Source organism: Podarcis tiliguerta (genome assembly GCF_965153285.1).
Source record: "Podarcis tiliguerta genome assembly, chromosome: 3".
In the NCBI taxonomy this organism is placed as follows: Eukaryota; Metazoa; Chordata; class Lepidosauria; order Squamata; family Lacertidae; genus Podarcis; species Podarcis tiliguerta.
In genome coordinates this window covers 90,248,278-90,272,512 of record NC_139536.1, presented here as the reverse complement: position 1 = coordinate 90,272,512, position 24,235 = coordinate 90,248,278, and the positions used below count along the sequence as shown (strand labels likewise).

General features: G+C 42.4%; 1 protein-coding gene and 3 long non-coding RNA genes across 5 annotated transcripts; 2 read left to right on the top strand and 2 right to left on the bottom strand.

Moving 5' to 3' along the window:
* The first annotated feature begins 98 nt into the window (after positions 1-98).
* Positions 99-9,423, top strand: LOC310673421. Of its 2 annotated transcripts, XR_014508987.1 has the most exons (4): positions 99-220; positions 1,631-1,752; positions 7,588-8,109; positions 8,160-9,423. It is a non-coding gene; the product is annotated as an uncharacterized lncRNA (long non-coding RNA). The 2 variants fall into 2 exon arrangements; XR_014508988.1 differs by lacking the exon at positions 8,160-9,423 and having other exon boundaries at positions 118-220; positions 1,603-1,752; positions 7,588-7,791.
* ODC1 (ornithine decarboxylase 1) lies at positions 2,893-14,078 on the bottom strand. Its single transcript, XM_083431710.1, has 11 exons — positions 13,647-14,078; positions 9,448-9,591; positions 9,156-9,329; positions 8,838-9,010; positions 8,456-8,590; positions 8,266-8,347; positions 7,883-7,966; positions 6,253-6,415; positions 5,434-5,546; positions 4,392-4,606; positions 2,893-3,370 (listed from the first exon to the last, which is right to left on the bottom strand). The coding sequence occupies exons 2-11, from the start codon at positions 9,547-9,549 to the stop codon at positions 3,229-3,231; spliced, it is 1,383 nt and encodes a 460-aa protein (XP_083287836.1). The 5' UTR covers positions 9,550-9,591; positions 13,647-14,078; the 3' UTR covers positions 2,893-3,228.
* On the top strand, positions 5,553-6,178 carry LOC310673489. The gene is made up of 2 exons (XR_014509070.1): positions 5,553-5,818; positions 5,979-6,178. It is a non-coding gene; the product is annotated as an uncharacterized lncRNA (long non-coding RNA).
* A 5,515-nt stretch (positions 14,079-19,593) lies between the features above and the next one.
* Positions 19,594-22,267, bottom strand: LOC310673444. The gene is made up of 3 exons (XR_014509016.1): positions 21,450-22,267; positions 20,357-20,473; positions 19,594-20,107 (listed from the first exon to the last, which is right to left on the bottom strand). It is a non-coding gene; the product is annotated as an uncharacterized lncRNA (long non-coding RNA).
* Between the last annotated feature and the right edge of the window lie 1,968 nt (positions 22,268-24,235).

Genomic DNA, 24,235 nt, shown 5'->3' with positions numbered 1-24,235 from the left:
TAGAATTTTCAGTTCGACAGCGTGATTGGCTGAGGGTAGGCAATGAGAACCAGAAGAAGATAATAAAAGCCTGAGAGCAACTCAGTCCGGGTCAGTCTGTGTTGGTAGGTGCTTGGTGTTTGTAGTGGGCAGCCAAAAGTAGACGGCAGCAGAGGAAGGGGAATGAGGAAGCAGCCCTGAAAGGGAGCAAGAGTGGCTTGGTGGCCAAAGATTTACAAAGGTAGACAAATCGCTTGGCTCATAAATAATGGGAGAACCAGCTGCCAACACTGAGGGAGGAGAGAGGAAGTCTCAAGTTTGGAAAGCTAGGCTTGTTGGGATCCTGAAAGCCAAGTTTGGGGCAAGAACTGTTTGGTTAGAGAACCACAACAGATATTTAACTTTGCAAAACATGCAGCAAAGAACAAAGTGTGGAAATAGAGGCTGCAAAACCTTTAAAATGTGCCCTGGTACAGAGGTAGCCCACCCATTTGGCAAGTCATAAAATGGTTTACTTACAAAACTCTTCCAAGGTCAGATCCACGCGTTTTTCCATACAGCTGTATAACGTTGCTTAGTTACAAAAGGTAAAAGTTTCTAAACTATTGGTATAGAAAAAATACTAGTTTCAAGCTCCATTCTTGTCTGAAACAAAAGAAGCTGGTTGAAAAATCATTAAGGCTGGCTGCCTCAGACCTCCTCACATGTTGAATTCCACAGGTGGAGTGGGATACAAAAAGGTTTGATTACCTATTTCCTCCCAAGGTGAGGGGAAGTGACATAGGCTAAGCCTCACAGGGCAGCTTGCTCTATGGTTTTAACCCCTTCATGCACTAATTAAGAGTCAAGCATACTGGTTTTCTGAGGCTGTTTACCCGACAAGGCTCTGGTGTGTAGTAGGAGAGCCAGAACAAGATTTCAGGATAGTATAGCAGAAGCAGACCTGTGCTTAAATAGGTCAGTAGGGGTTGAAACAGATTTTAACGCAAGTCCTCAGTTATAGTGTTGGTTAGGCTTAACTGGGATGGGGTAAGTGGCAACAGTTTTAATAAAGTTCTTTAAAACTGTCTAGACTTAGTAATAATATAAAATAAGCCTAGGGTATAAGTGATATTAAATGATAGCAGTGGTATGTTTTAGAAAAAACATTTGCATGGAAGTTGGGTTTTCTTAATAAGTATGGAAATAGCCCCATTCCATCCACAACAGTAATTGCGCAAATTTAGCAGATAGAGCAAGGGAGAGAGAGAGCACCTACTGATATTTTTAACGTCTGCATATCTATAGCAGATAACACCTATGGAAGATGGTATGCATTTTTAATTAACCTTGTCCAGTGCAGAGCCCCAAATGTTTAGGTAACTGCAGTGCTGCATAAAGTAGGAAGCAACTGCTTTTGGCAGCTGGATATAGTTTTTGGATAATCATAGCTCACTTTGTAAGTCCAAGGAACAGAATGCACCATGTGGGACAATATGCTATTATGCTCCAAGTTCTAATCAAGGTGTAGTGACTTTGACCCTTAATATCTCCAGTTTTAGGTTATCGGTCTGCTTTTCCTGTTCCATTATATTTTAAAAATGAAATAACCTCTTCTCGTGTAATTTATACTCAATTGACCAGCAAAGCTATGCATGACTAACTATTGCAGAACTCCATTGCCTAGAGATCCAAGGAAAATCAGAAATTGAATACTAGTGCCAGTTCTAGTGAGCTCTTTCCCTGCAGGACACCCAGCTCCTTAATACTGCCTGCTCATCCTCAGGAGTACAGGTAAAGCTACTTCTCTACCAGCTTAATAGCTGTCCTAAGTATGTTCTCTAAGTGCTTTTGGGCTTTAACCCATCATTCATAGCTGAAATTAAGGAAAAACTGTGTTGCAAATAGCTTGCTTTTCAAAATGTTTGATTTACATCCTGGTTTTTATAAAACATGCTTTAGTTATTTTGTTTTATAACTATTATGCACCATTCAGAACACCAGGAATCATAGAATCTGAATCAAGTATTAATTTGTAAGTTCCTGCTGATCAAGATAACGCTTGTGCAAAGCCCCCCCCCCCCCCCCCCCGGTTTTGTGGTGCTAGCACCACCACGAAAGGGTCAGACATACAAGAAAAGCCAGATTCTGATGTGGCAAAGGCAAAAGCAGCATTTCATTTACACTTAAGCGGTCAAAACCAAAACTCATTCTCATGAGGATTGCAAACGTCCTGATGTGCTTCCAAGTCTTACTTTGAAATCAGTCCCACTGAAACAAGATGCATTTACTTTCAAGACTATGTTTTATAGTGGAATCCAATTCTGAGCTACGATTCATACTAAACTTTTTAAAAAATACCTGCCTTGAAAAAGCAGTTCAGCAGATTCTTAAAGTGTTCTCATTAGCTAAATGCTACATACGGGCCATTTTCCCACACAAATGCTTTGCAGAGAACATTTTTATTGTTCAACAGAATAAACCAAAGAAACCATACAAGCTTATGTGCCTGGGCAATTTACAAAAGTTCTGTATGCAAAGTATCGTTGACTGGCATTTCTGTAATTTGAGAGAAGCAGGCTTGATTGGATTAAAATTCAGATAGCCAGGAACTAAAAAATACTTCATATACTTTAAATGGGATGTTACAGGTATATACATAATTACAACATGCAAGCCTTATCTCAAGAGTCTCTTCCCTTCATTTTGGGTGTGTCTTATCATCAAGTAGTTAAAAAAACCAAAGGCAAAAAAGAAAAGCAGCACACAATGAAAGCCAGCTTGAGGGGAACCACCTTAGTTGCTTTCTGGGAAGGCCTAATTATGTAGAAATATCAAAATAATGTTCAAGCCCAGAGCTGGTGACAACGCAAAATCTTAAAATCTATTCAGCCCAGATTTTTGTTCATATACAGACAAGGAACAGCTACCCAGTTATTTCAATAGACTTTATTGTAAAACAGTCAGGTCACAATACTACGTCCAGACCATTCTGCCAGATATGCAAGCTACAATGCTTGACAGGCAGAAAGGATCAGTTTTAGTAGTATACTTGAGAAGTGAATAAAAATCCATATAAAACAATATTCAAATAGTTTCCATAGGAACACAGATAAATGTGACCTCCCCATCTCCTAGTTGTCTATTCAAGTTACATTTACGCCACCCTAGCCATTCAAAAACATTTAAAAATTCTAGCAAGAATTAAGTTAATGGTCCCAAAAGCCCTAAAAATCCATTCCTAAACTTGCATGTTAGCCAAAACTGTATCTATACATTAATGCTAGCTGAAGCACAAGCTGCTGGATAGTGTTCAATCCCACTTTCCCAGGCACAAGAGAGTGGCAAAGTGACATCTTGCTCTTCCACTTCAGCTTGAAAACCTTGCTCCTTTATCCGCTGCATCAATTGCCTAATAAGGGGGAGAGAAAGAAACAGAGTAAGTAACCTAGATGGCCTAGATAACCATGGCTGTGTGTACCCTCTACTAATCTCTTGCTAGATTCTGCACCAAAAAGGATTGTGAACAGTACAAATCACTGCACTTCCTAGCTATGGGAAAGTGAAAACTATGTACCACAAACCTTATTTTGAAAATGCTCTGCCTTCTGAGTTTTAGCCAAGCACTGCACTCACACCCTTGAGGATTTATTTTTAAGATTATGCTGAGATTCTCAAACAGGTGAATTCTGCACTCAACATGAGCTTCTGCACTTTCATAGAACTGTGACGAAGTCATAATGATAAAGCAAGCCTTCCAAACAGCAGCCCCCCTGAACTAGAGAAAACATGACAGCAAAATTGGCTGTCCAGGTCTCTCACGTTAAACTATGGTTTAACATGCATGAGGGTTTTGTTCCTCCCCTGCTATGTGTGGGAGGAAACAAACCTATCTTGTTTGTTGTGAGATATGAACCCTGGCTTGCGTTTAATTTTCTTCTACAAACAGAAGTCAAGGTTTGTTCTTAGCTCACCCCTCATGCTGTTTGAAAGACACAAGCCCACAGTCACAACTCATAACAAACCAAACGGGCTTGTTCCCTCCCAAGGCAGTCAGGAGTGGTGGTGGGGGGGGAGATAAATAATAATAATAATAATAATAATAATAATGATAATAATAATAATAATAATAATAATAATAATAATAATAATAATTTAATACCCCACCCATCTGGCTGGGTTTCCGCAGCCATGACTGTTAAAATGAACTATGGATTAAAACTGCATGCAAACCAGGCAACTGGCTAGTGAGGCAGGCTATTAAGTAAGTCAACCAAAGAATCTGAATGTGTTCTGTGCACTCAAGGTGGAGTGCACAGCCTATTTATATTCTATCCTATCATAATAATCTACATAACCTTTCTCAAACAAGAGTTTACTCACACTTAAGTCAAACTTAAGAGTGCACTTTCATTAAAAGCAGAACTACTAACCATGCTGGTCTTGACATCACATAGTGTATTGTTGGCCTCTGGAATCCATTGAAAGTAGAAGCAGCTGCCACTGTGTAGGCACCCATGTTTTCAAACAACATCCAGTCCCCAACCTGCAACTCTGGCAAGCCACAGCGCTCAACAATGCGATCTAGGCCATCACAGGTTGGTCCCCATATGCTGCAGGAATAGTACCTCTCATCTGGCTTAGGTCTCTGGAAAGAATTTTAAATTTAAGTAGTTATTGCATACATACTGCCACAACAGTCAACAATAAGACAATCACGAATAATATGGTATTTAGAATGCGCTCCATTACAACATAATGCTGAGATGAGTTAGGATTGCTCAAACTGTGGTTTGTGTCATCTGTGGATTTTTAGCTGAAGATGGGAGGAGGAGGAGTTTGGATTTGATATCCCGCTTTGTCACTATCCTAAGGAGTCTCAAAGCGGCTAACATTCTCCTTTCCCTTCCTCCCCCACAACAAACACTCTGTGAGGTGAGTGGGGCTGAGAGACTTCAGAGAAGCGTGACTAGCCCAAGGTCACCCAGCAGCTGCATGTGGAGGAGCGGGGAATCAAACCCGGTTCCCCAGATTACGAGTCCACCGCTCTTAACCACTACACCACACTGGCTCCCAGTGATGGAGGCACATCCATCACACTGAATAGTCATGCTGATGTTTAAATTGTATTTTATTGCTTTTATATCTTATATTGTATCTTATTGCATCACAATGTGAATTCTATGGAATTGCAGCTGTTACAACAAGCAGAACAACAACTGAGCTCCACCAAGACCCATAGTATTTTTCAAAAGGTCCTGGGGGATGTGGGGAGTCAGAGTCGCTGAGTTAGATCTACATTATACCAGTTCTGCAAGAACCGATGCCCTTTTGTTTTTCCTGTTTTAAGTATCTGGCATAGATAAATGACAAGTAACAGTTACCTACAGCACAAATGGGCTTAAGTTTAACAGTATACTTTTATACAGAAATACACTATATAATACAATACAATATAAAATATACACATAGTACCTTTTGCAAAACTGGTTTGACATGTGCATGATCATACAGGATGCAGTTAAAAGAGCCATAAACCCCATCATTTACATAGTACATAAGAGTTTTGTCATTTGCTTCTTCTTCATCTATTTGGGGGAGAGGGGAAAAAAGAATATTAGAATAGAGCAATTGGCTAGATATTTAAAAGACAGTTCCCAACTTTGTCATGCTATGCCATTACCAAGCAACAGAAACTTGGGATAGTGCTGTGCATTGTTACTGTCATCAGGAAAAATTGCCCGCCTAGCCCCTGCTTTTGAAATTCTTATGAAGAAAACAAAACACTGACTTTCACTCCAACACTGGGTGGCCCAGCCCCCTCTAAGGACCTCTCCTCTGTTCCCACCATCAATTATGAGTATTTGCAAAACTTGGGGAAAGACTTCAAGATAAAGACAGTAGAGATTTTAAGGACTGGGAACCATTTATATTATATATGCAGAATCAATATAAAAAAAGTGACTCACTTGCAGGGTTTGATTAAACACTTGCAATTTACAAAATAAATGTAGAACTAGAAACAAGATGTTAATATGGTAAGTGAAGAATAATAAGAATTAACCAATAAGCAGGATGAGATAATATGCCAAAAGAACCAGAAAAGGAAGTTGAGGGAAGTCACAGGATGGAGGGGGAAGCAGAGGATTTATAATGTATTTTGTTTTTGAAATAATGATTGTGGTGATGATCAAAATTGTAAAAAATCAATAAAAAATTTTTTTAAAAAAATAAATTATGAGTATTTGGGCAGTTAACATATAAGGTCCAGGATGTTATTTAAGTATTACATACCATCTGATCCAGTGTGTTCTTTTATTACTACTTTCTTTGCAATGATATTAACAGCAAGTGTAAAAGCTGATGCAACATAGTATCTGCCAGGCTCTGCAATAATTCTCACTCCAGAATCAGAAGGAAAATACTTGTCCAAGGCAGGATTGATTACGTTAGTTATCTTTTTAAAAAGAGAGAGAAAGAAATGGGTTTAATAGAGTTGTTAAGCAACATGGATATCCAATAAACAATTAGCTTGCACTACATTCTCAATGCAAGAGACTGATGGGTTGGAATCCAGCAACAAACTATTGGCTCTTTGTTGAATAATCTACTAAAAACTTGGATATGATTTAGAACAGAAACATAGAACTTCCACACTAGGGAAAGGAGGTTGCTTTGAATTTGATAAATCATTCACAACAGTGCTCTAAAAAAAGTTATGACTTGGAAAATCAGTTCATGATTTCCCAAGCAATCTCAACTCGATTTAAAGCCAACAGAAAGTTTTTGTGAACTTTTAGCTATGCACATCTGGATTGCTCAAATGAACTAGAATGTGAAGGACTTTGGCTGCAATCCAAACTCCCTTTGCACTGTTGGGGGTGAGAATGGGACAGAGATGTCCCCTCTACCCAGAGCGACTCCAGCATCACATTATTTTCACAGTGGTTTCTACTGTGCCCCAATATCGGGTGTTTTGCTGGCAGGGACAGGCAGTCAGCCCCACCGTCTGCATCAGCTCCAGGCTAGCATAGCAATTTGCCTCCCCCTCACTTCAGTGTGAACAATGGAGTTGAGAGATGTAGCAGCGGCTATCTCCCTTCCATTGTTATCCCATCCCTCCATTCACCCTGCCCACTTCAACTGTTAACTCATTCTAGAGTGTATTCACTTATACTAGCTGTCTAATTTAAGACTGAAGGTTCAATGTTTTGCAGCAGAACTGAAGCAGCCATATATGGAAGAGTTCCTGTAAGCATTTTTTTTCAAGCTTAACACTGGCTGTATTGCCACTTTAGCAGTATGGAGGCTATGCAACATAGCAAGTAAATTTCTACTATGCTGTAAAATGTATCACGGTGTAGCCCAGAAATTGATGTTGCTGTATAGCAAAGTATTTCAACTTGAAAATCATGATTTCTCTTCCACAGAGGCAAGGTAAAAGTTATTCATGTAGGTAAAGCTATTACTTAGTACAAGTTGTTTTATACTTGTAAACTGCCTATAAGCTACATCTATTATGCAGTATAAGTAATGAAGTAAATATATATATTAGAAATAATTGAACTGGTGGCTTCACTCTAAGCAATACTCTTAAATTTAGGCTGACAAACCTTTTTTGACTCACAGGCACATTTGCAAACTGGAGAAGCTGTCATGGGCACCACACATGCTATAACCTGTTCTATTGGCTACAACAAAAGGCCTCTTTCAAGTCTCGCTTCAGTGGGAGAAGGAAACCTGCAGCCGCCATAGACTCATGTGCTTGTTGGTACTTCAAGAAGCTTATACAAACATATTTTGCCTATAATAGTGAAATCCCCTCCATGTCAATTGGAAGCAGATGCTGGGAGTTGTTTAATATGATCTGGGGAGCAAAGTTTGAAGAATGCTCTTCACAAACAAAGCACTTAAGGTTATGTACCTCTTCAAATTTAAGTTTCACATCTTCGGAGCCAGGAAAACCACCACCAATGTCAAGCAGGTACATGTTGAAACCAAGCTCAACCTAAAAGGCAGAAAGATTGAAATGTGATTCAAATCATGCTTTTATTGATAGTATTGATCAGTTTCACCATCTGAACTAATGAAGCAAACAAGAATTTTAACTAATCTGAATTAGCATCTTAGACCAACAGCACAAAAATGCAGGTTTCCCAAGTTTACTTTAAATATTTTGTATTTCAGACACATTCTGGCAGGTTTCCCAAGTTTACTTTAAATATTTTGTATTTCAGACACATTCTGGCAATCTCACAGTACTACGACTAGTTAGTGCTATAGGAAATGCTCTTAAAATGTACTTACTCCCATATCAAAGACACAACGGGCATCAGAAATAGCTTGCACAAACGTCTCAGGATCTGTACAGCCACTTCCAACATGGAAACTAGAAAAGATGGGTTAAGTTAGTGGGAGTTTTGCCCATCCTTCTTAACAAAAGCAGAATTTGTAAGTAGCAAGTGTGCAATTTCTTCCACACAACCCTGCTGCTCACCTCACTCCAATTATGTCGATATCAAGTTCTTTTGCTCGTTCAAGAAGCAACCTGCTGGTTTTTAGTGTAGCTCCAAACTTAACACTTAGGCGACAAACAGCCTTTGAATCATCTGTTGCAATGCGCAAGACCAGCCTAGAAAACATTTTAGAACATATAAGCACATGCACATGTATTTCAGAGCACACATTTGTAGTTGCTCTGAGAAAAAGTAGCTTAATAGTTGGGGATGGGGAGCTACCCTTATTCTGTCAAAAACAGCAATGCCACCTGTTTTTTTGCACAGATCTGCCTAAATGGTCAACATCTGTTATCTGGGGCCTCACATTTACTTCGAGAGAACATATAGATTGTACTAAAATAAATTGTAAATGTTTCTTACTTTGCTTTTGGATGGGCTCTTGCAACTTTCATCAGCTCAACTTCACTATCAAATGTCATCATCTGCACACCATTGTTTGCAGCATGCTTAATTTGAGAGACTTGCTTGCATGGATTTGCATATATTATACGCTCTGGAGGCACACCCACACTCTGGACCAGCTGTATTTCAGTCTGGAAAAAAAATCCATTTTTTTAGTTTGCACATTAATTACTAGAAATGGTTTCTCTGGAAGTAAGACAATTTAAATCAAAGGCAGAAATATTTTAATTTCTAATACACAGTATTTAATCAAAACATTTAAAAGCAGTCACTTACTTTACTGGCACAATCAAATCCTGCCCCAAGAGCAGCCAGAGTTTTCACTAGAGCTATGCTGTCATTACATTTGACGGCATAGAAAGGAGATACCCTAGGGAGGGCCTTGTACCACCGCAAATGTTTTTTGAGAACATCCCCAAGGTCAGCAACATAGAATGCATCTTTATCATCCTGGAAACAAAGAAAACATTCATCTGTCAATATGCAGTTGCCTACTAGTGTATATTACAATAGCATCAACCCTACGTTTAGTATAAAACATTTTTTTTAAAATATTCAATCTACTCACCGAGGAAGAAACTTCATTTATTTTTTGGTCTAGGATATCCTTTGCAGTAAAGCCTTCGTCAAGGAAAGAAAAATTGAATTCCTCACCACTGAAGTCATTCATCTTGCTTGATGTTGTTATACCAAAGTGATTTTCAGTGAAAAACTGCAAAGACATAGGAAAGAGTTTATTAGTTCTCCCACCCGTCACAGTGAGACAAGGGGAATGGAAAATACAGTGGTACGTTGGGTTAAGAACTTAATTCATTCTGGAGGTCTGTTCTTAACCTGAAACTGTTCTTAACCTCAGGTACCACTTAATTTGTTCTGGAGATCCGTTCTTAACCTGAGATACTTTAGCGAGTGGGGCTCCCCGCTGTCGCCGTGCGATTTCTGTTCTTATCCTGAAGCAAGGTTCTTAACCCGAGGTACTATTTCTGGGTTAGCGGAGTCTTAACCTGAAGCATCTGTAACCTGAGGTACCACTGTACAGCAACTTAAAAAGCCATCTCTCACAGTTCAAGGTGCAATTTTGAAGGCAACTACTTTTAGTTGTGCTCCAAGGAAGTCTCTCCAGGAAAGGAAGATCCTGAAACAGGAAAGTAACCTTTATGCTCCCTAAGCAATTTTCATATGAGAGTTACATGAACTGTTCTGGATTATAAAAGGCTTTTAGGCATCAACATTTATGCCAAAATGTGTCTTTTAAAGAAATTGGACCTAGGAGCTTCCTGAGTAAACCAGTAGCAAAAGACAAACAAACTTTCTTGCAGTGAACATTAAGATTAGAAGAGGCAAACAATAGGAAGACAGACAGAGCTTCCTGTGTTTGTTTCTGTTTTACTCATAAAAGAAGTCTGACTACAGGTGCATGTAGTTGCTACAATTTAAGTGTCCATTTTCTTCCACAGCTTTCCGAAAACTCAAGTTCTCCATGGAGTTTAATTAAGCTACTACAAAAAGCCAAGTGAGTTGTCATACTTGAGAATTTCATGTAGTATTGCTTTGACTCAACTAAAAGGAGGAGCCCAGAGTAAGGAAAAAGTGTTTGTGAGGAATTGCAAATACAACTGCCAAATACACAGTCCATGCTGGTCACTCAGAAGGAGTTTAAATATACTCCTGGCAGGAGCCCAGACAAGAGGGGGGAAAACTGGTTGGCAGAAAAATGGAGAGAAGGCACTGCAGTAGCTGGTAGCTACAGATTAAGGGTCAAGAACCAGCAGCTGTGTACACAAAATCTGTATAACATTAGAGAAAACAGCCTGTTTCTTTGCTCTAATATCACTACAGATTTAAGGCTGAAATCCTTGGAGTAAGTTCCATTAAAGACAGTGGGAACATGCTGCCTATACTGTAATTCTGCTGTCACTCCTAGTGAATAACAGCACACATTTTCACACAACTTGGTGATAAAAAGCAATAAAAAGCTGAATTATGGCATTAAACAGCTTGACCCACTCTGGTTTGGCTTGATGCCAGACTCCTGCATGAATGCCTGCAGGGCATAATGTCAAAACATTCCTGCCCCTCCAGGCCCTTAACAGTAAAACAATTGGCAGATGTAGAGATCCTAGGGGAATGAATGGCATAATTGGGGACAAGGCAGCTAATGCAACATAGAAACAATCTGCTGCTGTGCTAGCACAATCTCTGCAGTTCTGCAGTCCAACTTGCTTCAAAGACAGACAAGAAACAATTTGTGCTTGAATGCACTGGTACATTCCACCATGCCTTTTGTAAACAGCCACAGGAAACAGAGAAAAGTGATGTAAAAGTTTTAGAGACTTAACAAATATAAATAAAATTCACAAGGTGATATCAATTTTTATATTTAATAAGCATTTAATATGCATTGATTTTAATTATGTAATTAATAATCTTTTATTCTTTCATTATAAGTTGCTTAGGGAGGATCTACAATTCTGAAAAACAGCATAAAAATAATTTAAACAAAGCAAAATGTACAGGCCTGAAATTTAACTCAAATTTCAATTTATTATCAGGGAACAAGATGGATACCATTAAAATGACTAATTGTTTGAATTCCTAATTTGCATTCAGTTCAGTCTACTTTCCATGTCTGCAATCACCATTAAAAGATTGGGAGGGAAAGAACAGATGAGAAAATGTCTGAGATGTCACTAATGTGGTACATTACAGCCTGCACAAATGATTTTAGAACACAAGATTCTAAAGTACACTGTGCTTTTCCAATGTTTGACCCATATTTTGAAAGTGTATCTTAGCAACCAACTAAGTATGCTGAAAAGCAGTAATTTCACTGAAGGAGCAAGGTAAGCAATTTTTTTTAGTATGTCCCTACTGGCTCAATCTTTTTATGCCCTTTCATCAATTATACAGTATCTTTTATAGCCTTATGCTTATGCTCCACTAATAAGGTTGAACCTTGGGCATAACTGGAAGCTATTTCACTAATACCAATGACCTTCCAATTGTATAACAATAGAATTCGAACTCTTAAATTCCTATGGTGGGCAAACTCATAGTAAACTGAACGTATTTTTTTGCTATAGATCCTGCTTAAGAAATATAAATCAACAGAAATTCAGGAGTGCACGTTCACATACCACTTCAAATTCCACAGAAGCAAACCCTGTGCATAAAACTTTCCAAATAAATCCGTACATCATTTTATGGAGAATTCTTCCAAGTAACCCATACACAATAGTATCATTTATACTTGTTCAACAGCTTTAAGTAACAGCATATACATTTTAGTTTAATCACTAACTGTTCCTAGGATTGTAGCAGTCACTATTTACCACTATCAAGATGGCAAAGAGTCTCTTCTTTGGAACAGAGGAGGAAGGCCAGCCCATAAGCTTTACTGGCTCGCATTTGGAAAATGCTGTTTACTCTTAAGCACCAGACATAACAAGCCATCTCCTTTCCAGCATTCAACTTCAGCTGTACACCCAGCAGACAATTCCTAGAACCCAAGCAGCTCCTCCTCCCTCTTGCCTTAAACATATGTCTAGCTGTCACCACTTTGCCAGATCTCCTCGCAAATTCTGTTGAGGAGGGTCAGGCTTTGTCTTTTGTATGTGTGGCAGCCAAGAATGACTAAGTGCTACCTTCTCTTCTCCTCCCCTAACTGATAAGGTGGCAGGGTGAAGCACACACCAGCTCCAACATGTGAAGGGGGTGGAGCAGAGACATCAAGAAGAATAGAGCCGCATCTGCAGTCGCCCTTTATATTGCAGGGGGGTGGGGAGAGAGAGAGAAAGAGAATGAGAATGGGTTGGCCCAAGTCTGGGGCTCTGTAACCCAGTTCAAACTGACTTCTTGAAACCATGCCATCATTAATGCTAGCTTTCTGGACAGAAACATGCAAAAAACCGGCTTCTCAACCTCCATCCCAGACCCCACCTGAACAGCAGCTGCTCAGGCTAGCACCTACCCCCATTAATATTTCCATTTCCAAAGGTTTCTCCCACCCCGCCCCGCCCCATTATCCCCACTACCCCCTCGTACCAGTGCTGAACTATCTACTGCAGTGAGACCGAAGAGGAAAGGGCACTGCAGTATTTCCTCTCTCCCTCCCTACCCGGCACAAATAAGGAATAAGAGCCCGCAGTTCCGTATACACACCGTCTCCCCACAAGGCCAACCTCGGAATGGTAGTTACCCTACCAGGAACAGTAAGTCATCCTCATTACCGCAACGACAATCAAGGATATTAGGGAGATGGGTGGGGGAGGGGAAGAGACACGCAAAAAGGGGGGGGGTTAAAGTGGAACTTCCAATACATTACTAATCTCACCGGGGGAGGGGGCAAGTTAGAAAAAATATGGGGTGGGAGAAATACTTTTAAGGCCAGCTTAGAATCTCAACGGGACGAATCTGCTAATAAAGTTAATTAGGAGACGGCCATTATGTACCAGAATTGGGGGACCATAAACAATCGTTCTTAATTAAATGTGCGTGCGAGCAAGTATTAAGCCCCATAAGGAATACTAATAGTAATGATAATAATTACTAATAATAATCATAATAATCACCGAAGCCCCTATTTATGGGAGCGCGGTGGGCTACGCCACGTTGTTTCGCCAAAATCCTCCACATTCACCCCTCGATTCGGCCCCACGCGGACCCCCCTCCTCCGCCATCCACAGGGCGGCCCGGCCTGCTCGGCGGCTGCTCTTCCGCCCACCCCACCATCCACGTGGCCGGCTTGCCTGCTTAGCTCGGCCTTACCTCAGACTGCGGCGGCGGCGGCGGCGGTTTCTTGTCCTTCAGCAGCAGCAGCCTCTCCTACCCTGCGCGGCAGCCGGTGGCGGGGGGACGACGACGGGCGGGTCGAGTCTACCCAGTCGCACCCTGCGGGACTTGAGGGAAGAACCGGCCGCTGTGGAGGAGAGAAGGAGCCGGAGCCCGCTCGCCCGCCGCGCAGGATAGCGGCTGCTGCTGCTGCTTCTGTGGCCGCCTCACTGACAAAGCCCCGCCAGCCCCGCAGAGCCTGTATTTATAGGCCCGGCGGGGTCGCCATGACGACGCACCAGCTCAAACCAGCCGCGTTCGGCTGCGACCGGGCCAAAGGCATTCGCCAACCGCTATTATGACGTCAGGCAAGAGGTGGCGAAGGCGAGCGTGGCATGCCTGGAGACATGCGGCCGTCATCCCCGCCCATCTTCAAAGGGGAGGGGAAGTGTAGGCGGGGCGGGGGGGGGGAGGAAAGCTTCACTTCCACGTTCGCATTCTAATCCTTCAGATGCGGTGCAAGAGTAGTGGGAGGATCAATATATAGTATAAGGATCAGTGTAGACGTTTAAATTAATGTATTAATGAAATGCTAATCATATTTTTCCACATACACACACTATAGCTTAATTTTGTTACTGCAAGCCCCCCCCCCCGCAGCTGTGTAAAGGAGGGCAGTTGAAATCTTTTAAATACAGTGCTGTCAATAAAATAAGGAAAGGCACTGAGTGCTCTGAAACAGTCATTTCATTAAGTTCAACCAGGGTAAGTCATAGCTGTCAACCTTCCCTTTTTTGCTGGAAATTCCCTTATTCCCACTGCTTCCCACGGCTATCCCAGATTGTTAGATATCCCGTAGACTGTGCCCGGGACAGATGAGGCTGCTGATCCCTTATTTTTGAGGCTGCTGATCCCTTGTTTTCAAATCTGAAAGTTGACAGCTTATGGGGTAAGTAGTGTCCAGCTGGCAACATGATCAAAACAGCACATCACTTCTTACTTGGGATTCTACTATTTGTAAGAGGGACAGTTAGAGTGTTACCTCGGGTTAAGTGCTTAATTCGTTCCGGAGGTCCGTTCTTAACCTGAAACTGTTCTTAACCTGAAGCACCACTTTAGCTAATGGGGCCTCCTGCTGCTGCCGCGCCACCGCCACGCAATTTCTGTTTTCATCCTGAAGCAAAGTTCTTAACCCGAGGAACTATTTCTGGGTTAGCGGAGTCTGTAACCTGAAGCGTATGTAACCTGAAGCGTATGTAACCTGAGGTACCACTGTACAAAGGAGAAAGAAAACGGACAAAAATGTGCTTGGGTAGAACGGGGGTGGCGCTGTGGGTTAAACCACAGAGCCTAGGGCTTGCTGATCAGAAGGTTGGCGGTGCGAATCCCCGCAACGGGGTGAGCTCCTGTTGCTCGGTCCCTCCTCCTGCCAACCCAGCAATTCAAAAGCACATCAAAGTGCAAGTAGATAAATAGGTACCGCTCCAGCGGGAAGGTAAACGGCGTTTCTGTGCACTGCTCTGGTTCGCCAGAAGCGGCTTAGTCATGCTGGCCACATGACCCAGAAGCTGTACGCCGGCTCCCTCTGCCAATAAAGCGAGATGAGCGCTGCAACCCCAGAGTCGGTCACGACTGGACCTAATGGTCAGGGGTCCCTTTACCTTTACCTTTAGAAAAGGGGACTTAGCTGGATAATGGCAGAACAGGCAGAAATTTGACTGGTAGCTGGGCTGCATGTGTTGCATTTTCTGACTAACACAATACACAGCCTAGAACAGCACAGAAGTCCACCTCCTTCCCCAAATTTAAAGCCTATATAGTTTTTGTGGGGGGAAATATATGATCCCGTTTATGGGGCAAATAACAAAAGAATTGGCTGGGTGCCTTCTGGAGCCACCCTCGTGAATTCTACCACCTGCCTTTCTCCTCCTTAGTAATAATTCAAGCTGCTGCCAGCGCCATATTTAGGGCGGTGTTGGCAGTTCCCCACACAGGTAAAATGGTAAAGGACCCCTGGAGTGTTAAGTCCAGTCAAAGGCGGCTATGGGGTGTGGCATTCATCTTGCTTTCAGGCCAAGGGAGCCAGCATTTGTCCACAGACAGCTTTCCAGGTCGTGTGACCATCATGACTAAATAGGTATTGGCGCAAGGAGGACCGTGACGAGTGCCAGAGCGCATGGAAACGCCATTTACCTTCCCACCGCAATGGTACCTAGTAATCTGCTCGTGCTGGTATGCTTTTGAACTGCTAGGTTGGCATAACCCTGCACAGGTCACCAAGCTGACAGGTGCAAAATTGAGAAGATCCATAACTGTGAAGATCCATTTGGGGGTGCAAAATTTTGCCCTCGCACAGGATTCCATATTACGAAAGATTACACAAGTCGACCCCTGCTGTTGCCCTTCCTATGACTTTTACATTTCTACAATCCAAGAAGAATATAGTATTTCAACACAGTTTTGAATGTGTTTGTGCAACAGCCTCCTTTCAGCTCCCTCAGCTACAAGGTTAGTTATGCTCCAAATGCAGGAAACAGGGTCATTGGTTTGGGCCTAAAGCAAAGCCAACCACTTCAAGCTAAAATTGGCAGGAGGAGGAGTTGATGGACTTTGAAGAATCTGCGCTCTCTGTCTTTTTTAGAGTTACTTACTGTATATATAGCCTTGGCCTGAAGTCAGGCTTTGAACAAGAAATTATCCAGATCATTGTGGACGATATACTGTGTTTAATCGTCCTCATCTAAGATGCTGGTTGATTTCTAAGAATGCATAGAATTCTTTATTAAGAATTTTTTAAAAAAAAATTGTACCAGAGAAAGCATTCTGTGCAAATATTGGTGTCACATTCCACAGAGTTACAAATAATAATTTCTTCAGACAGGAAATTTTGAAAGACTTCTGTGTAACTTGAAAGCTCACAAGACTGCTAACATATTATTTGTCTAAGCGCCAAGGTTGCAGGTTTGATCTCTGTATGGGACAGCTGCATATTCCTGCATTGCAGGGGGCTGGGCTAGATGTTTCTCAGGGTCCTTTCCAATTCTACAGTTCTACAATTCAATGATTCTACAAAAGCAGCACTTTTTCTGGAGGTACTCAACGATATGCAGTAACGGCACCTCCCCCCCGCCTATGCTAAAAGTGTGGCACTTACAGTAACAACTTCATGGTGAGTACCAGCACCTTTTAAAAGAAGAAGAAGAAAAAAGCACTGTATAAAAGTGCATCTGAAGCACTAGACAGAAATTTGGTATTGGGCCTTGCAGTATCTCCACCGACTTTCCAGAGGCAATTTGATCAGACAATACAGATCTGCTGTCTACCCACGACTCACATGCATACCCATGAAATTCAAGGCATATATATATATATATATATATATATATATATATATATATATGGCATGGATCCAACGTTTCATGATGCTGCTACCGTACGAAAACGTAGATGGAGACGATTTCACCGCGAAAATCAGATTCAGTGTTTCATGGTACAGTGGTGGAACAAAAATTAAGACCCGAGGCGCAGAGCTTCGTGGTTTTTATAGTCAAGCCAAACAAATCCAGTTTCTAATCATAGAACACATCAGATGTGGGCTTTCGCACCCACAGTACAGTGGGCCTCTTATTTTCACCAGGCAGTCTGGGGGCACGGATGCAAGTGATGACTAGATGATGCATTTGAAGCATCCTATTATAAGCGTGAGGATCTATAAGCATTTCCTACTTTAAATATATCTAGGTTTACGTGCCATGGCAGGCCACAATTTAATCTATCTGTGATTCCCATGAAGCAAGAGGAACTGCGATTAGCTGGTGAGTGTCCTTAGGGTTTGTGTTCTCCTAATAGAGCTCAGTTTGTGTTATCCTAGTAGAACTCAGCAAGCAGTAGGATTGAGACAAAACTTGAATGAAATGGCTCTACCTGTCATTCACTCTGGCCCATGCCTACTGTTGGTCTACCTGCCTTTCCGCCCTACCACTCCCAAAGACACTAGCCACTGCGGAGCTCTCCCCCCATGAAACAATGTTTGTCAGCCATTTTTCTCCCCATGAGGCTGGGTGATCAGTAATAATTGCCACTGGCGTGGGTGGAAAAGATAAGAAAATGAGTCCCAGGTGGGTGGGTGAGTGTGGACTGAACCATAGCTGTCAACTTACAGATTTGAAAATAAGGGACCAGCGGCCTTGAAAATAAGGGACCAGCAGCCAAAATAAGGGGCCTGCAGCCTCACCTGTTCCAGGCACTCCAGTCTTCCAGTCCTCTTGCAGTCTGGTCAAACTCATGCTGGTAGCTTCGAGAACACTGTCCAACCAACTTTGTAACCAGAGGTTCAACTGAATAGAATCTGAATCACATGCACCACAAGGCCTATGCAGCCTCAACTTAAGATGGCTCCCCGGCCTAGCTTTGCACTGCAAAGTTTGCAGCAGCACGTGCAACAAAATGGCGTCCAGCATTCAAAAACCCCCTCAGCTTGCATTAACTAGCCACACACAAGGCATGCAAGCTCCACCCCCCAGTCGTTCTTAGACTTCTTATTGGGTGAGCAACACAGCCAAGCAACACAGTTGGAGCCTCCCTCCTCCCTGGCTAGCAGGGAGGGAAGGAGAGGAGCTGCTTCCTTTGAAATTTAAGGGACATCATTTAAGGGACATTTAAGGGACATCCATCAATAAGGGACAGCAGCGGAACATGGCGCTGGGATAAGGGACTGTCCCTTCAAATAAGGGACACTTGACAGCTACGGGCTGAACTGCCCTACTACCCATTCTGCTTTACAATCCTGACAACAGAGGATGCCCACTTGCAGCCTGAATCAAGCCTTTTGAACTCTGTGATTGGAACCAAAATATCCTCTTTAAGGCAAGAAGCAAGTCCAGCTAATGAGAAAATTGGCACAGAGATCCAAATTTGATGAAGTTATCTTTCCTGTAAATTTCTGGCTCTTAGAAGTAGTCTAAGTAACACGAAATGCACAAATGCGGCCCAGTGTGTTTAATTCCCGTTTTACCATTTGTAGTGACTGGATTTCCCAGAAGCAGAATTAAAATGGGGGGCTGAGCAGGAGAGTGGTGCAGGTTGCATGGAGTCCTGGTTATCAGTTGCCCTTTGTGTGCATTTCCAGTGCTACCTGATCCTCCCCTTCATTACAGAGGAGTTTCAGAGGACAGGCTGCTTCTTTGTTAGGCGAGACGAGAGGCAACGCAGGTGAGACACATATTACTGGCCCAGTTCCTTTGGCAAAAGTTGTGTCAAACATCCTCATGTGGAGCAGTCCGCACAGGAATTCAGCGTGTCACATAACACTTTTGGAAAGAACTTTCTCACCAATTTATTCCTTTAGTCCAACTTTATCTGATCCCATCCATCTTCCGAGAATCTCACAGCAGCATACACTGATCCTCTCTCCCCAACCCACTGCCGATGCCTTGCTTTATCCTCACAACTCTGTGTGGTAGGTTAGGCTGAGAAATTGTACCAACTTGCCCAGGGGTGTACCAACACCCCCATGGCTGGGGTGTGTGTGTGAACTTGGCTTTTGCTTTAACCTCTGCACCACACAGGAACTGTTAGGTACAGAGTTGGTGTAGCGTAGGGACTAGGAGTATGAAGAATATCTCTGCTTCGAATCTCACTCGGCTATTGTCGGTTATGATTGGTTTGAAGAAGAATTCCCTGGATCTAGACGTGGGGCATGCACTCTCCAATAAGAGAGCTCGAGCAGAGGTTTAAAATCACAATACATGCAGCAAAGTAAAATGTGGAAATATAGTCTGCTACTAACATTTGACCAAACTGTGGGAGGCAGTGGAAGACAGGAGTGCCTGGCGTGCTCTGGGCCATGGGGTCACGAAGAGTCGGACACGACTAGACGACTAAACAACAACAAATACCTTTAAAATATCCAGTTTTTAAGAATCATAGAATTGTAGAGTGGGAAGGGACCTTGAGGGTCATCTAGTCCAACCCCCTGTAATACAGGATTATGCAGCTGGCCCATATGGGGATCAAACCCATGACCTTGGCATTATCAGCACCACGCTCTAACCAACTGAGCCACCTTCTTTTAAGTCTCATTCAAAGCAACTTTAGCACAGAAAAAACTACATAGTTTGGTAAGAAAATGGTTTACTTTCAAACCTTTCAAAGGTCACATTCATGTGCTTTTTCATATAGCAGCAAGAAAACACAGGCAAAAAAGGTTAGTCGTGTTTCTAATACACAGTCTGGGCTTGGAGTGATTAGCCCAGATGTCTTCTCTGAACAGATTCAGATGGTGGAAGAGAGCACTGCTAATGCAGTGGCTTGACTTCACCCCTGGAGGAGCACTCCCATTGTCTCTCAAGACAGATGGATGCCAAAAATGTCCTTAGGTAAGATGTCTCAGCCAGAGTTCTCTCCCTCATATCTGCAATAAGTCAATGATTCCAATCTGCTCCACAAGATTGTTGTTGCTGGGACAAAGTATGAGAAGAGCTTCAAACAAATTGCCATTGTTTGATATTTAGTTACTTCTCTCTTTTTAAGGAAATACCTGGCTCTGGGCATAATGCAGTGAGGAACGTCAGGCAGCTGCCATTTTAAATACACTCCCTATGGGAAGCGTGTCCATCAAACATAGTGAGAGTTGCTTCTGACTAAACATGTATGGGGTTGCCCTTTCTGCTCAGATCCATCCAGAAACAAATATTTATTCCACTAACCTCATGTGCTTTCCACAAAGTTTTGAAACCTGGTTGTTGGGTTTTTTTCCATTCCCTTTGAAACAAATGCAATTTTTGGTGTCTGAAAGTCAAAGCTGCCAGAGGGTGACTGGAAGTCTGCAAGAGATCAAATAACAGAGAGGTGACTGAATCTGAAGCAGAAATTTTCATTGATGGTGGGGGGGGGCAACCCAGCTGCTTTACCTTTCCCCTTTTGCTGTGTTTCCAGTCACAATTGCCTCCCAGCTTTCTTTTGCCCATGGGGGGAAATATATACGGTAGATATCTATGGGCGCTTCCAGAGAGCTGCTGTTTTCGGATTGTATACACACTCTTTAAAGTACATTTCAAAGCACATTCTCACCTCCAAAGTATTCTGGGCACCGTACTTTACTCCTCCAATTCCCATAAACTGCTAACAATCTACAGTGACCAGAATTCTTTGAGGGGGAAATGTGGCACACAGCCACATACTGGCAAATTAAGGTCACGCAATTAAAGTTGATTTGGTGCACAAGGTACAGTGGTGCCCCGCAAGACGAATGCCTCGCAAGACGGAAAACCCGCTAGACGAAAGGGTTTTCCGTTTTGGAGGTGCTTCGCAGGACGAATTTGCTATGGGCTTGCTTCGCAAGACGAAAATGTCTTGCGATTCCTGGGGGGGGGGGGGTTTCGCTCCCCACCCCCTTTTTCTAAGGCACTAAGCTGCTAATAGCCTTTTGGCAGCTAATCCGCTAATCCCTTAAGCCTTTAATAGCCGCTAATAGCCTTTTAGCAGCTAATCCGCTAATCCCTTAAGCCTTTTATAGCCGCTAATAGCCGCTAAACCGCTAATAGCGCTAATCCGCTAATGGGCTTGCTTCGCAAGACGAAAAAACCGCTAGACGAAGAGACTCACGGAACGGATTCTTTTCGTCTTACGAGGCACCACTGTACCTCCTTTCCCCAAAATCATAAGGAAAGGCACCACTGTACCTCCTTTCCCCAAAATCATAAGGAAAGTCTCAAGAAAATGCTCCAGAAAGCCTGGGATATCAAGTATCATCTCCTTGCAAACACTTCAGAATGTATGCTCGATAAACAGTTGGCTCACCTCTCCCCAGACTTTGAGCATACGAAACACGATGACTACTCAATAAATAGGTCACCTGGAAATGTCCTGTATCTTCTGAGTAAAGATGCACAGTTTTGACTTGGTATGATGAGGAGGAGGAGAAGAAGAAAGGTAATAAACAGCTTTATGAAGTACGACATGCAACATTTTATGCAGCATCATGGGGACATGGATGTAGATATTCGCTTGTTTGTTTTTCAAAAAACATTTTCACAGAACTCCCCTACCCCTAACTGGATTGGAGTTGTTTTGAACAGATGTACTTAATTACCCATCTTATTTACTCATCTTGTTTTAAACTAGTGGAGGTTTTGTGGGTGGGAAAACGAGTGTTCCCTGCCCATCTTAATTTGGTGATTTACTCATGTAGCTGCATAGCACACCTTGAAGCAAAACCCAGTAGCTGATCTTGGGTGGTTAACAACTATGAATGAATATTTGCATCTCTATAGTCTTCTAGGACGTGGGTGGCACTGTGGGTTAAACCACAGAGCCTAGGGCTTGCTGATCAAAAGGTCGGTGGTTCGAATCCCTGCAACAGGGTGAGCTCCCGTTGTTCGGTCCCAGCTCCTGCCAACCTAGCTGTTCAAAAGCACACAGTGCAAGTAGATAAATAGGTACCGCTCTGGCGGGAAGCTAAACAGCGTTTCCATGTGCTGCTCTGGTTTCGCTAGAAGCGGCTTAGTCATGCTGGCCACATGACCCGGAAAAACTGTTTGCGGACAAACGCTGGCTCCCTTGGCCTTTAAAGTGAGATGAGCGCCACAACCCCAGAGTCATTCGTGACTGGACTTAATTGTCAGGGGTCCCTTTACCTTTACCTTTATAGTCTTCTAATGTAGGAAGGTTTTTTTAAAAAAAGAGTTGATTAAAAATATTGTAGTTCAGAGGACTTTATAAAATTCTGATTGATTCAACTCCCCCACACCTCTGCAAAGATGAATAAGCAGGGATTATTAAGGAGCTATGTTTGAAGCTACTTTCTATAGCTTTGCATTTCCCTCTCCTTTATTTGTCAAGATTGATTCAGCACTTTACATTTCACATGCGTAGTCCTGGAGTAGAGCCAGTGTGGTGTAGTAGTTAAGAGCGGTAGACTCATAATCTGGTGAACCGGGTTCGCATCCCCACTCCTCCACATGCAGCTGCTGGGTGACCTTGGGCCAGTCACACTTCTCTGAAGTCTCTCAGCCCCACTCACCTCACAGAGTGTTTGTTGTGGGGGAGGAAGGGAAAGGAGAATGTTAGCCGCTTTGAGACTCCTTAAAGGGAGTGAAAGGCGGGATATCAAATCCAAACTCTTCTTCTTCTGTTGTAAGGCAGGCTCTTTCTCTTCATTTTAAAGCAAGCTTGAAAGATGCCCTGAAGGAGCTCTATTTGCACATACTTGTTGATAAAGGGCTCTAGGTAGGTATGTTGCTGACATCATTTCCTATTATCACCATCATGGGGTTCGCAATAACACAAAGCTTTTGCCATGGCAACTGCCTTGCGATATGATGAACCTTTGTCTTGTGATGTAGGAAATTGTTGTCAACTGATTTTTTGTTTTGTTTTGTTCTGATGTTATAAGGAGGTGGCATGCATCGGATGGGTAGAAGACTCTCGTATAGCAAAATAGATGAGGGGGGAAATCAAGGACAGAATAAATATGACTCCCAAGCTGTCCGGAAATCATACTGAATGCTGGACGGGGGTATAAATAATATATTATTATTATTATTATTATTATTATTATTATTATTATTATTATTACTATTACTATTACTATTACTGTGTGTTGCTTGTATCATGAAGTACAGCATTCTAGAGCTCAAGCAACAGGTAACCTTGTGTCTAGAAACCCCAAAAGGGCGTGTGGATCAGAATTAGATTTGATTCAGAATGTTATGGAACAGGGCTTTGAGCCTTCAGGCTCCATCCTGGATTGGAAAGGGCTGAAATGCCCTGATATTTTTCCCCAGAGAGGATTTTCCCACCAGATTTCTGTAAGTTTCTCTCAATGGGTGTCTTCTTCTTTGGCGATCACTTGTAGCCGAGAAAGATTGTCTTCCATAAACACGGTTTTAACAGTGAGTCCGTAAGTGACTGTGGAAGCCAATTCTGGAAGCTTCACAAGGTCCTTTTCGATAGCGAAGCCTACCCCATGTATTCGATGTTCTTGTTCAGATAGACCTTTCCAGAAGAATGTGTAGCCTCCTTTTTCTTCCTTCAGTCGTCCCTCGCCTGCTCTTCAAGTCTCTTGAAGTGCTGCAATATCGATGTTAAAACGTTGCAGCTCTCTTGCAACGTATCACATTTCTAGTCAGTGTGGTATTTTCCACACAGGACTTTCTTACCGGTGTCCAGTTTGTTGCTGCTTATTAAATAGAATTTCCCCTACACTCAGTAATTCAATTTAACTCCCGCACCCCTCCACACACAAAAAATAAGAGAATCAATTATGGTGCTGATATATACAACTGCAAGTTCAGAGCACCATGAAGCCTACAAAAAGACCTCACGCACTAGCAGACTAACTTCCCTCACAGAAAAAGCAAAGGTTGTTTTTAGGCCCATAAGGAGAATAATTGCAAAATCCACAGTTGGGCAATACTCAGACGTCTTGGGTGTTCTCACTTCCATTTCTTTAAATGAAAATCTTTGGCATTTTTGTACTACAAAATGTGGCAAAAAGAAAGAGAGAGAGAGAGAGATTTGTGCTGACATCTGAAACTCCTGTAGGACAAGGCGTGAGCACAAGCGTAAATATTGTGGCCACAAGG

What these genes read in the sequence shown, in the direction of transcription:
- ODC1 (XM_083431710.1), bottom strand. Translation starts at nt 9,549, where the DNA reads ATGAATGACTTCAGTGGTGAGGAATTCAATTTTTCTTTCCTTGACGAA. An exon ending in ATCGACATAATTGGAGTGAG is followed by an intron (nt 8,348 to 8,455) that starts GTGAGCAGCAGG and finishes CATCTTTTCTAG; the next exon opens with TTTCCATGTTGGAAGTGGCT. An exon ending in AGAACACACTGGATCAGATG is followed by an intron (nt 5,547 to 6,252) that starts GTATGTAATACT and finishes TCCCCCAAATAG; the next exon opens with ATGAAGAAGAAGCAAATGAC.